This window comes from Glycine soja, chromosome 1, assembly GCF_004193775.1.
Source record: "Glycine soja cultivar W05 chromosome 1, ASM419377v2, whole genome shotgun sequence".
Lineage (NCBI taxonomy): Eukaryota > Viridiplantae > Streptophyta > Magnoliopsida > Fabales > Fabaceae > Glycine > Glycine soja.
The window spans coordinates 33,899,552-33,913,090 of record NC_041002.1 but is presented as its reverse complement, the minus strand read 5'-3'; the positions used below and the strand labels follow the sequence as shown (position 1 = coordinate 33,913,090).

Genomic DNA, 13,539 nt, shown 5'->3' with positions numbered 1-13,539 from the left:
AATCCCTCTCTTTCCTCACCATGTTCCTTAACTCTATTTTCTTCAAACAAACAGCATCAAATGTACTACTCCTTATTTTCCAATCGAGACATTCTTGATCCCAAATATTTAGACTTAGAATTCTTTGAAGGAGAAACTTTTGATTATTATCAGGTCTTTCAAAATTATGAATTAATTGATTTTATGTCTCTCAAACTGCCATTCTATCCTGAATTAGTTCGAGTCTTTTATAATAATCTAAAAATTAGGGATGGTGTTATCTTTTCTGAGGTGCATAAAATTCCCATTGTGGTTGATCAGTCTTTATTTTATTCATTGACAAAATTGAGTAGTCAAGGTGTACCTTTTAAGGGCACTTTGGTTGATGATTGGAAACATATTTATTCAAATCATGATGCCCGCAAAATGGTGTTCAATGAAAATGCTGATATGACCGGCAGATTGCTTGCTGGTTCATTCACTTTTGAATGTTGTATCATGCACTATATTCTATGTCGTATTTTGCTTCCTTGTTCAACAAATCTTGATTAGGCCTCTGAGGAGGATTTAATTCTATTGGGGGCCCTTCAAACCGGTCATCAAATTGACTCGGCCCATCTTGTCTGGTACCGTATGCATAAGGCATTACGGGCGAATGCATCTCTTCCATACCCCTAACTTGTAACTCTCTTTCTCCAGCATTTTAATGTCCCTCTAGATGATGAACCATTTGTTAAGGTCAAACATTCTTTTGCTATTGGTGCTGCTGTTGTTGCCTTCTTTGGGTACCGAAAGGATATGGATGACCAATCGGTGCGGAAACAAGACCTTCCACCTCCGATTCCTGATGAACGAACACCCTCCCCACCGCCACAAAGGGATTCCTCGTCTTCATTGTTGAATGATGTTCTCACTGAACTTAGGGATCTTCGGGCCTTTGTCGGTGATCGTTTCGATGCTATGGATTCACGAATCACGTGTCTTGAGGATGATATAAGCTTCATTCGTCGATGCTTTGATCCTCCAACGGATCCATAGAAGATTTTTTAGTCCTAATTTATCTAGTATTATATGTCTTTAATTTTCTTGATATTCCAAAATTTCTGCATTGTGTTAATTTTGGATTTGGTTCTTTATATTTCTGCTTTGGACTTGGTTGTTTTGTGAATGCTTTGGTCATTCCTATTACTGTTTCAGACTTGCTATGTTTTTGCACTTGGTTGATTCCTCTGTGACTTCTTGGTTATTTCTGTCCATGTATGGATCATTTTTGCTTATTATATTATTTCCTCATGTGAATGTGAATGCTTGTTTCTATTCCGGTGTTATCGTCTTTTTGATGTTGCCAAAGGGGGAGAGAATCATGTAAGGTACACGGTATATTTTTCTACAACCCTTTCTGAAAATATTTTCTGCTAAGTAATGATTGCAAACTTAAGGGGGGAGTGATAGTCACGCAAAAGAAATATTTTCTGTAAATGCTTTCAGATGGTTGTCATCATCAAAAAGGGGGAGAATGTGAATGTATGTGTATGAAGGTTATGATGATGCCAAAGACAGAAGCAACACAAGTTTACTTCAAGTCCAAATCAAGATCAAGAGAAAAGATAAGCCTTAGTCTATTTTTGTTAAAAGAATCACTTCATGATTGAAAAGGCTTGGCCTCAAAACATAATTTTTAAATTGATTATAAAAAGTTTTAAAACATTTTAACATTTCTGAAAAAAGGTATTTTTCCACTAGTAATCGATTATCGGGCATTGTAATCAATTACCAGAAACAAAAATTATCTTAAAAGCTTTTTCAGAGAGTTTTAAAATTTGAATTTTGAAAACTGTAATCGATTACAACTTGTGTGTAATCGATTACCAGTAACAAAACTAAAGAAATTCAAATTGAAAAGTCATGACTTCTCATTACATAATTGTGTAATCGATTACCAAAGAGCTGTAATCGATTACCACTGAGAAAATTTTAAAAAATGCTCTGAAAAGTCACATCCCTTCATAAGTTTTTAAAAAGCCACCAAGGGCCTATAAATATGTGACTTATCTATGAAAATCTTCAAAGTTTTTCAGAACCTTATTGTCTTATTCTCTCATAAACAAATCATTGGCCAAACACTTGCAAATCATTTGAGTATTCTTCTAAGAACTTCAACTTGTATCATCTTCTCTAAAAGAGAGAAAAACATCTGTACTTTGTGAAAAAGAATTGTTATGATAAAGAGACTGTTTGTCTCTTGAATTGTGAGAATCCTGGACACAAGGGAGAGGGATCCCTAGGTGGTTCAGAAATTGTAAAAGAGTTTTACAAGGATAGTGGAAATCTCAAGTGGGTTGCTTGAGGACTGGACGTAGGCATGGGAAGTGGCCGAACTAGTATAAATCAAGTTTGCAATTCTCTCTTCCCTTATCTCATTTATTTTATTGCAATCAATTTTGTCTTGCACATTTAAAGAACATAAATTAAATTGATTGTTTCTTCTTCTGCATTTTAATTCTATCATATATCATTTAAAGAGGTGATTAAAATTTGTTAGTGGAAAAATTTTAAAACTTAATTCACCCTCTCTTTTAAGTTATTGAGGCCACTTGTCCAACAAATTAGATAATGTTGTGGCTACAAGACTTGTCATCAAGGATATAGGCATTCCCAATGTGGTTTCAGTTTGTTTTGATTTGCTTTCTTTTTTTACTATTGATCCACCTTGCTTAGATCCTTCATAGACCTAAGGTGTATACACCAAGCACGATCAAGGCTAGACGACTTGAAACGAGGACTATTCTCACCAATAGTCCTAATTTTGTTGTTGTGTGAATAATCAATGGCAAGCCAAATGCAATTCAACTAACTTTGCTCCAACACAATTCTAAAATTTGTATCAAATGATCAAACAATTTGAATGTCAAAAGGGAAAATTTTCCTTTTAGCAATTTATGGGTTCTCAATCTACTCCAGAAAGTGCTTGATTGTAGGTAAAGTAACAATAATTTGAAATGAATTTAGCTAAAAGAAAAAAGAAACATAAACTATAATTGCAAGATATAAATTCAACAAAATAACTAGAAGAAATTTTAATTGCATTGATTGATAGGTCAGAGGTCCCTTTCAACGTTTTTCAAACACATATTTATACTAGAAAATCTCAAATAACTATCTAAGATTGTGTTCGTTCAATGTTTGGCAATTATTGGCTTTCTAGCCACTCATATCTCCTATTTTTCAGTCATGTTCGGTTATTAGTGAAATTCTAGTGAATCTTCAATTGTAACTTTTCTAATGATGCTACCTTGTTTTTGAAATCCAAAGTGAGAGTGCACTATATAGTTGAATCCAGTTGACTACTTGTTTGTCAAATCTTAACCACATATCTAAAATCAAATTCAAATTACTCTAAAGAATTAATATCATCAGCCTTATTTTTGTCCCTATCTCGGCAGCATTTTCGGCAACTAGCTTTATCCCATCGGCTAACCAATTTCAGCTAATAAATTTTAAGTTGTAACACACCCAATAAAGACAACCAATCAATAGAATAAGTATACCAAATGCTTTAAATTGAGAGAAATAGTCTTTGAACTTAAGCATACTCCATGCTTAAGATACAAGGAAGCACATGAGCTTCACCGTCAATGTTGTTCTGATTGACTACTCTATAGGATCCTTCCTAATTTTTTGCAAACTTTCTATGTTGAGTGTTCTTCACACCTACTATTGTAACACCCTGAAATTTGCTTCTCCATTTATTTTTCTACACGTGTAAAATTTTCACTATTAAAGACTAGACAATGGAAATTTTGCATTGTGTAATTAATGTCACTTTTGATCTATTATGCTAAATTAGTTATTTTAAAATTTAAAAGTTAATAAAACATTAACTTTTTTAACAAAAAATTAAAAAAACGACTAAAATGATATATTTTAAAACATAAAGAACTAGAATTAAACTTGTAAAACTGAATGTACTAAAATGAAACAACTGTGAAACATAATGGACTAAAAGTGACATTAAACCAATATTGTCAGCCAAGGGGGTCATTCAAAGTGTCACAAAGCTTTGTCAATTGAAGCCTACACCATAGCTTATTGGTCTTTGTGAGAAAAAAAAATTTTGGAGTCTTTATCCCATCATTTTGAACGAATTCAAACTTGAGTGGAGTTCAATTGTGTTTCTTCTTCTTCCAAACTAGTTCTTAGTGGTCTTGAGCCTTTGAGTCATCAAGCTTAGGTAAATGAGCCCCATTCTTCATCCTAGACTTGATTCCTCTTCATTCTCTTGTTCTAGTTTCTCTAATAACTTGGAATTGTCATTTTGTTTTACTCATGAAGGGAAACTTTGAAAAAACCTTAATATTCTTCATTCTCCTTCAAGATTTCATGAGTTCATCAAGAGGTAAGGGGGGTCTCTCCAACTCTTGAACCATGTGCTTGTTGTTGAACTTCCTTGAACATGTTGTTGCTTTGAAATTTTTGAGATTGCTGTCATGTCCTGAATCAGTGTGATGAGCTATTTTCCTTGATTTTTTATGCCAAAAATGAGTTATTTGCATGTTAAAACATAGAGTTAGCCTTAAATTTCACTTAAATTGGAGTTTCCTAGCAAAAGTTACAAATAAAACAAGTTTAAGGACCTTTAGTAAAATGAAAAATTTGTCACGAATTTGGGCTGAGAGTTACAAAAGCATGGACTATTTTTTATTAAATTTTTGACCTCCAAAATGAGTATTTTAGGTTTGAAAATGTAAGGTATCATATAAGATTTGTGAAAATTCGATTCTAGAGCACCAAGAGTGCTAAAAATAAGTTAGGAGCAATATTGTGAAAAACTGAGCAATAGAGTGATTTTAGATGGTAGATAACTTAACTTTAGAATTTGTGCCTCTGTATAAATTATCTCATAATTATTTATTTTCTGGAACTACTGATTTATTTACTATTATATTTCTTGGATAAATGCAAGATCTTATAACTGATACATATTCTGAAATTGTGATAATTCTCTACTGATAAAATTACTGAAATGTATGCATGTATTCTATTATGATTATTGAATGATAAGACCGGTAGAGTGTGAACTCTGACAATTATATTTATGGCATTCAAATTTATTGTCCGTTTGTTTAGATAGCTATGATTAAAGTCATTTTGTTGTCCGTTTGTTTGTGTGACAAGTGGTTTCTACCGCTTAAGGAATTACAATTGGTTCCCTGAGAGAAGTACGTAGGCTTGAGCCTCGTCTCTCTTTCTTGTTTGCTTGTTTGTACGAATTCATTGATGTACGTGATACAAGGACTATGTATGAGATACGGTGACAAGATTCAAGAGGACTAGACAGAGAGTAAAAGAACCAATGGTTCTATTTCCTTTTGTAAGAAAGTGAGGTTGGGTTGAGGAAGTGGATGATGGACAAAGATACACTGAGTGTAGTGGGTGGAGAGGTTTAAAGAACCTAGGGGAATTAGCGAGTGGTGACGACCCGACATTTGGAGCACTCATTTAGTGCGGGTAACTCACAAGCCTTACTTTGCTATTCTTGACGGGCTCTAAGACTATGCTTTTTGAGTTGGCAGATGATGGGTCAATCTACGATGTATCCATATGTAGCGATTGCTCCCGATTATCATCCACATGATTTTGTAAGACCATCAAGACTTGGGAGGATTGGTGGCAAAGATTGGGCCCAATGGTGAATTAAGTGTGATAATTATGCGCTTAGGATGCCAAAGTGTTGTTTGTTTAGATAACCACACGTAATGGTTACATAGATTGTATGTCTTAATTTGGTTTTACTATTGCATGTTGTTTATGGAATTTGAGGAGTGGAGGACTCACCCTTGCAACCACCAATTGAGGGGGAGGTCATGGAACATCAACAAAGAATTCTTAAATAGATAAGTAGCTATCGCTACAACTACACAATGGAGGAAGAGACATGCCTCCACGCACATTTTGGATACATCCAATGCCATGTTTTACTGTTAGATGAGCCCCATGTGCCACTGATCACCATAAAGACAAATGCTTCATATCACTACTCATTTGAGCATACCTCTCAGCGTGATACTATTTATATCATTTCCTACTACGCTTACTTTGGACTTGTGTGGTCGAACAACCCACTGTGATTCTTGCAGCAGTTCTTCGGGCATGATGTCAACAAGAGGCCTACTAGATCTACCTTCCGCCAGGACACGACCGTTGAAGTTCACGAGGATGTGGGAGATTTCAGTGATGATAAGGATTTTACGCCTCTGAGATTGCCTTCTACCAGGAGGTTATTGGTGAAGAGATACTTGAGGGAGACATGCTTTCATTCGATGAGGAATGCGATTCCTTGGGAGACAAGAGTGACCTTTCCAAGGATACGACTTTGCCCTAGGTAGTTGTGGGTCTTGGGTAGTGATTGCTTTGAGTGTAGGATGATTTTCCCTTTTTGATGAATATTTCGGGTGGGAAGACTTTTATACTCAATGTCATAATATTTTGTTATATAAAACCTTTTGGTGATGCTATGTGATGTTTTGACGAGGGCGATGAATATTTATTTCTTGTTACAGTTGTAATGATTCCAGTACACTTATGTTTAAACCTCATATTCATCATTTAATTTTTGTGCAAGTTATTTCTTTATAATATGTATTTTATTATAGTGTTGTGTAAGGATGACAGAAAAATCACAACAACTTTTGAAATGTCTTTTTACGCATTTTGACAATACTTTTTATTCATGAGCATTTAATTATATGTACCCATTTTAATCAAGTGCAATAAATATATATGTATACGTGTTCGTTCTTTTCCCAAAAGAAAAATATATATATTGACATATTTTGTCAACTTAGAAATAGAAACTAAAATTTAATAACGCTTATTCCAGAATATTTACTATTTAAACTATGTTGCCTCTAAAAAAAACTAGGTTGCTGAGTAGGGGTGGAAATGAGCCAAGTCAAACCAAGCTTTATTAGGCTTGAGCTCGGCTTGAGTTGAATACATAAGGCTTGAGCTCGGCTCATTACTTGTCATAGGTTTTTTTTTAGGCTCGGCTCAGCTTACATAAAAGTCTGGTTTGGCCCACGAGCCTATTTAAAAGCTTGCTTAAAGACGTCTTTGATTAATTAATTATTTTAAAACCTAGTGAAATACTAACTAAAAAAAACTTATAAAATTTCGTATAAGTAGTGTACAAATCCAAAAATAATTAATAAACAAAATCATATTGAATTCAAGTCGTTAAAGCACAAAGTATATAAAAAGAAAATAAAAAGATCATAATATTAAAAAATGTATGGATTAGAGATGATTTACACTAATATAACCAAACAAAAATTATTATTAGTTAAATTAACAATTTTTAATCCAATTTTTGAATATATAATTATATTAAATATTTTTTAAAAAAAAAAATATCTACAATAATTTCATCTTAGTCTACTCAAGTCATATCTTATATACTATTGATCGAGGCCGTACCCGAATCAAATAAACATTAAAAATGCAATATCTAGGAAGTGATCCTAGGTTGTCTCCCAACGAGTAATGGTCAACCAAACGTTCATAACAACAAATACAACCCTAGATTAAATTACTAAGCGAAAATTAACATAAGGCTGTCATTATGTGATTAAACAACACATACACCAATTAATCATAAACGAAACTGATCATTAAGCATGAACGTAAATTAAGCGCAGAGACAATTAATCAAGCACTAAGCATGTATGGATTAATAACAACAAATACAAAGTAATTGGTGAAGAGGAAAAACTGAATAGTATTTAAAAGTAATAACAAAACCTCAAAGAGAGTTGTGCTTGATCCTCAAGAGAAAACAATGCTGGAGACTTAGCCTTCCATTAATCAGTAGAAATGAAACTGTAGATTGAAGCCGAAACGAAATTGCAGAAAACGAATTTTATTCTACGTGAATAGTGTGCATGAACAGTAATAAAAACTGGAATTCTAAAATCCTAAAATTATTCTCCTATCCGAAAAAAAATTCCTTAAACTAAAACCTTGGTGCTGTTATATAGGTCCTCAGCCCCAATGCTCACAAATCTATTTTAAGTCAAAGCCCATAGTAAACAAGTCGAGCCGAGCCGAGCTTCACATAGGTCGAGCTAAAGGCCCTCGACAAGCTGCTCGGCTCATTTCCACCCCTATTGCTGAGTGAGAACTCTTAAGGTACCGAGCCTCAATTATAACTAATTAGCTTAGTTTTCCGTGCCTTGCTCGGGCATTAAATTTGCATTTTATAATTTTTAGAAGTAATCTTTTATATTATTTGAATTCTTAATATATCTTATTTAGTTTAAATTTAATAAATGTATATTAGTAGATATCTCAATAAATATTTAAATATATTTTATATACACACTTATAATGAATTTAAAACTTTTTAAATTATAATATATAATATTCAATAAATATGTAAAATAAATTAATGTTGATTTAAATTATTTTATTGGACAATCAATTAAAATTGTGCATGTATATGTTTCATAATAGTAAAATATACCTATGCTAATTGATTTAAATTTTACATATGCAAATTAAAAAAACACCAAAAAATGATTCTTTATTAATTGTGTTCACATAAAATTTACATTTAATGAAAATTACTATATTTTATAATATACCATTAATCGGATTTTGTTCACATTTTTACTTTCATCAACAAAAAATATATCATATTAATTTACACAGTTCTTAAACCTTTTATATAAAATTTAAAAAATATAATAAATAAAAATTTGGATATTCTAATTTATACAATTCTTTTATACTATAATTGATTTAAGTTTCTATAATTGATTTAATAGGAAATATAATAAAATAAAATATTTGCATTAATTTAATTATTTGGAAAGAATGAATGAGGTGTCACGTGACATCATCCCATAGAGTGAAATTGTTATATATATATATATATATATATATATATATATATATATATATATATATATATATATATATATATATATATATATATAAAGTTAAATCAATATGTCTATTCAAACTCTTAATTTTTTTTATTTTCTTAAAATTAAAAACAAAAACAATTAAGTTTACTTCTTTTTTATATTGTGTGAAATATTAAAATTGAAATAAGCAGCATAACACAAAAAATGTGGGGTTTAATGGTGTGTTTGTGAACTTTGAAACTTTTCTATAAATGAATATATAAACTCAAAAGCAAAAGAGTCTACTAAAAAAACGTATAAAAGGGATAAGGAAAAAAAGAAAGAGACACAACAATTTTATATTAGTCTGAGTCTAAGACTACGTCCAAACCTTTCTTTCAAATGAATTTCAGCTAACCAAACCTTGGTTACAACCAAATGTTTTTACCAGGCTCTTCATCCTTAACTTATTAACTTATCTTTAGAGTAGGTTGCTAATTTATATTTAACTTTTAGACATTTTTTTTTAATTTTTATTAATACAAATAAAAGTCAAAATTAATATGACATTTATTTATTATAAAAATTTATAATTATAGATATTTTTATTTATACAAATAAAAAATATTTGTGTTCATTTTATTATATTTTTTTATTTTTATAATTTTATATAAAGTATATAAAGGAAGTTAACTTAATTGATTACAACTATTACTAAAATAAATTTAAATATGGATGCGTTTAGAAAGTATACTAAAATTAAAAATGTGAAGAATGAGAATAAGTATATTAGAATGTCAAACAGGCTCACTCCATAATTAATTATACGTGCAAGTTTTATTAATTACTTTTATTTTGTTATTGTTCATCTTTTTTTTTTTTTGTGTGTGTGATAATCGTACTGACGTGTAAAGTTATAATTTCATGTATAATATCCCAAATCTCCCATCACTGGACTGATCCTAGTGGTTCATTATTTTTGGTCTTATATTGTTCATGGTTTTTCCCCTGTTTTTTTTTTTTTTTGTAAATGTTTGAGATTCAGATTCTGATACTATTACGATTAATTGCACGATTAGAAATTTCCATTATATTCTTATTGTATATTGTTGTTGATGTTAGTCCTGATGTTGTTCTGCTTGTTTTTATTCGTAAGTGTTTGAGATAGATTGACGGGCCGCGATCAAGCTTTCGGTCCAATTGATTTTCGTTTCTGGTCCTTATCCTATTTGGGTTAAGAAAAAATAAATCAATGGAAAATAAAATGTTGGGTTAAGCTGCTGAAGGTAGGGCAGTTGTTTCCTGTACCTCTTTTAAGCTTTCGGACTACCTAATTTAGAATATAAATTTTTTTACATTCTAAAAATGTCTTTCCAAAATATAATTTTACATTTCAGAAAAGAATAGGTGCATCAAACCAATGGAAGGTGCAAGAATTTTCTGAAGGTAGGTATCACATAATACAGCTACATGCCTAAACTTTGTTAATGTGAAATAACTGTCAGTATAAAAATGCTTTGCACAAACAACCAATCACATTTCTCTATGTTACCACCTCACATAATAATGTTTTAGTTAAATAAAAAATAAAAACATAAACAGCATCTCTTCTGTTGCATATTCTTCTCTTCCTCACTCTTCTATCTCCAATCCCCATGATAACCCCCTCTCACACTCAAAGGTCAGAACTCATAACCATTCTCTCCAAATAAGAAAGCAGGGAACTTAACAAGCAGCAAGAACATTGCTATTTTAAATAAGAAAGCAGGAAATTAGATCGAGATTGAAGTAGAGAACAAAACTGAAATTTGAATATCTATACATAATTCCAAAGAATATAATGTTAGATGAGATATTCAAAAAATTATTGAATGAAGAATAAGGGCTAATCCTCGATGAATCCAATCTTAAGGAATAAAACATACCTCATGAGATTATTTTGTTTGTCCAGGAAAACCATTCTCCATGGTGGAATATTGAATCAATAATTAAATTTATTGAATCAACAGCCATGGCTATAAACAGTGGCGGAGTCAGAAAAATTATAAAGCCTGGGGAAAAATTTAAAGATAGCAAATTCACATTGTATATAATATGTAAATAGTAATCAATCAAAATAAAAGAGACTCGTCATTTTGTCAACAAAAATATAGTTTAAAATAAAAGAGATAAACATAATCTTACAATAGCGGGTTAAATAAAATTACGAGGCAAGTGTCCTTTCCGAGACTTCTTTGCGGTAAATGTTCGAATAATATCAATATCATCAAGTGACTTGAATATCTCCCGCTCGGTGTAACATACCATCAAGTCATTGAACCACACATCGTTGATCTTATTGCGCAATTTAGACTTGATAATCTTCATTGCTGAAAAAGCTCTTTCAACAGATGTTGTCGACACCGGCAATATCAAAGCTAGCTCAATAAGTTTATAAACCAATGGAAATACCAAATGTTTCTCAGTTTGAACCATCTTCATAGCCAAACTTTGAACATCTTCACAAGTGGAAAAAGAAGCATTTCTTCTCACTTGAAGCACATAAGTTTCAAGTTGATCCCTAATTGTTCCTCGGTCATCATCAGAAAAGTCTGCATGATAAATATCAGCAAGACGAGCAAGCTTATCAACATCAAACTTGGAGAAAGAGTTCTTGGGGTCAAGACATGAGAAGCAATCAAGTATAATGTTACTTCCTTCACTAAAGCGGTGATCCATCTCCACACATATTTTATCAATAGCAACATAAAAAATCTCTGCACGGTAATGATGAAGATTAGTGATAGTCCTCCCTTCTGCTCTTGAACGACCCCGAACTGGTATTTCGTCATCCATATTTGGTACCAGAATACTTTTAGCAACACAAAATCCTTGGACATCGGCAAAAAAATTATTCCAGCCACTCTCTCTCATTGTGCCCAACCGAGCTTTGACAACATCAACTAATTCCATGGCATTCACAATATTAAGATCTTTTCTTTGCAATATATTTGAAAGCTCGTTTGTGATACCAAACAACTTTAACATTAACCTCAAAATAAAAGCAAATTTAAAGCTCTCCATTTTTTCTATCAAACCTGCTGCTTGAGATGGTCCACGTCCATCTTCATCAACCATACTAAGCACCTTTAACACGGAGGACCACATTTGATCCAAACGAAGCAATGTAGTATGATGTGAACCCCATCTAGTATCCCCGGGTCTAGTGAGACTAGATGATTGGTGTAAGCCCCTTCCTCTAGATATCTCACCACTCTCAAGTTTATTTAAAATATCTTTGTGTTGTGCCTCTGTCAAAGCATCCCTCCTCTTACAAGATGCACTTGTTGTATTCACAATCAAGGTGATGTACTCAAAGAAATCATGAATAGATGAGCAACTACTAGTAACAGACACAACAACCAATTGCAAACGGTGAGCATAACAATGGACATAGAAAGCATAAGGATTTTCATCTAGAATTTTTCTTTGCAAACCATTAAATTCACCTCTCATATTTGAAGCTTCATCATATCCTTGCCCTCGTATCCTTGAAATAGATAATGTGTACTTATCAAGAATACCATAAAGAGCATCCTTTAATGACTTAGATGAAGTATCTATGACATGATGTAGAGCAATAAATCGTTCCACAACATTCCCTTTGTCATTCAAAAACCTAAAACAAATTCAACCAGTTTACTTGGCGGCATAGAGAATAATAGGTAATGAAAATTGGAAATTGGAAAATACAACTACTAACCTCAACATCACCGCCATTTGCTCTTTGACGGATATATCACGTGACTCGTCAATAAGCACGGAGAATTGTCTATCACCAAGCTCTTCCATAATCACCTTGGTAACTTCATGTGCACAACACGTTGCAAGCTCCTTTTGAATGTCACCGCAAGTCATTGTGCAATTTTTTCCACCACGGTCAAAAGCATCCCTCACTTGTTCATTCTGAGATTTTACCCAATCTACCATCTCTCTAAAATTGCCCTTATTTAGCGAAGTAGAGGATTCATCATGGCCACGGAAAGCCATGCCTTGTGCTATGAGATATCTTGAACAATCTAAAGAACAAGTCAAACGAATCTTATACAATTCTTCTGATTCCTTGGTTGCTTTAGCAAACTTACTTGTCACACTTTGTCTTTGATTATTATAATCATCGTAGTGCTTGACACATGAGTTGTGCAAACTATTATGACTACCAACATGATCTTTCAAGCCTTGAGATGCATGCTTCCAATCTCTATATCCGCTTTTAGTGAAGACTTCAAAACCAAAGTGTTCGGCCCTCCCGGGTTGCTTAAAGAGAAAGCAATAAAAACAATAAGCTGCATCCTTGATCTCACTGTATTCTAACCATGTGTAATTCTTATACCATGATTTACTAAATGCTCTAGAAACACTTCCAAATGGAGTACGAGGAAAGCTTGGCAAATGTTGTTGCATTGGACCCTTCAATATATATGCCCTCCTTACTTGATCTTGAATATCCGGAGCATACTCATTAATTTGTTTCCTATGACCTGTATCACGCACAATCTCATTTGGGTTAAACTCATTAACCACATTAGGTGGCGGTTCTAATTCGGCTTCTTGTTGTACAACATTCACATTCTCAATACTTGCTCTATCAACCAAAAATCTCCTCATCTCTGAA

The 13,539-nt window shown here is 32.5% G+C and overlaps 1 protein-coding gene across 1 annotated transcript; it reads right to left on the bottom strand.

Annotated features, from left to right (window-relative positions):
- Positions 1-10,980: 10,980 nt before the first annotated feature.
- LOC114414977 (zinc finger MYM-type protein 1-like) lies at positions 10,981-13,539 on the bottom strand. The gene is made up of 2 exons (XM_028379455.1): positions 12,628-13,539; positions 10,981-12,543 (listed from the first exon to the last, which is right to left on the bottom strand). The coding sequence occupies exons 1-2, from the start codon at positions 13,530-13,532 to the stop codon at positions 11,079-11,081; spliced, it is 2,370 nt and encodes a 789-aa protein (XP_028235256.1). The 5' UTR covers positions 13,533-13,539; the 3' UTR covers positions 10,981-11,078.

Excerpts from the sequence above, each read along its gene's own strand:
- LOC114414977 (XM_028379455.1), bottom strand. The coding sequence starts at position 13,532 with ATGAGGAGATTTTTGGTTGATAGAGCAAGTATTGAGAATGTGAATGTT. Across the intron at positions 12,544-12,627 it reads CAAATGGCGGTGATGTTGAG|GTTTTTGAATGACAAAGGGA; the intron begins GTTAGTAGTTGT and ends AATTTGTTTTAG.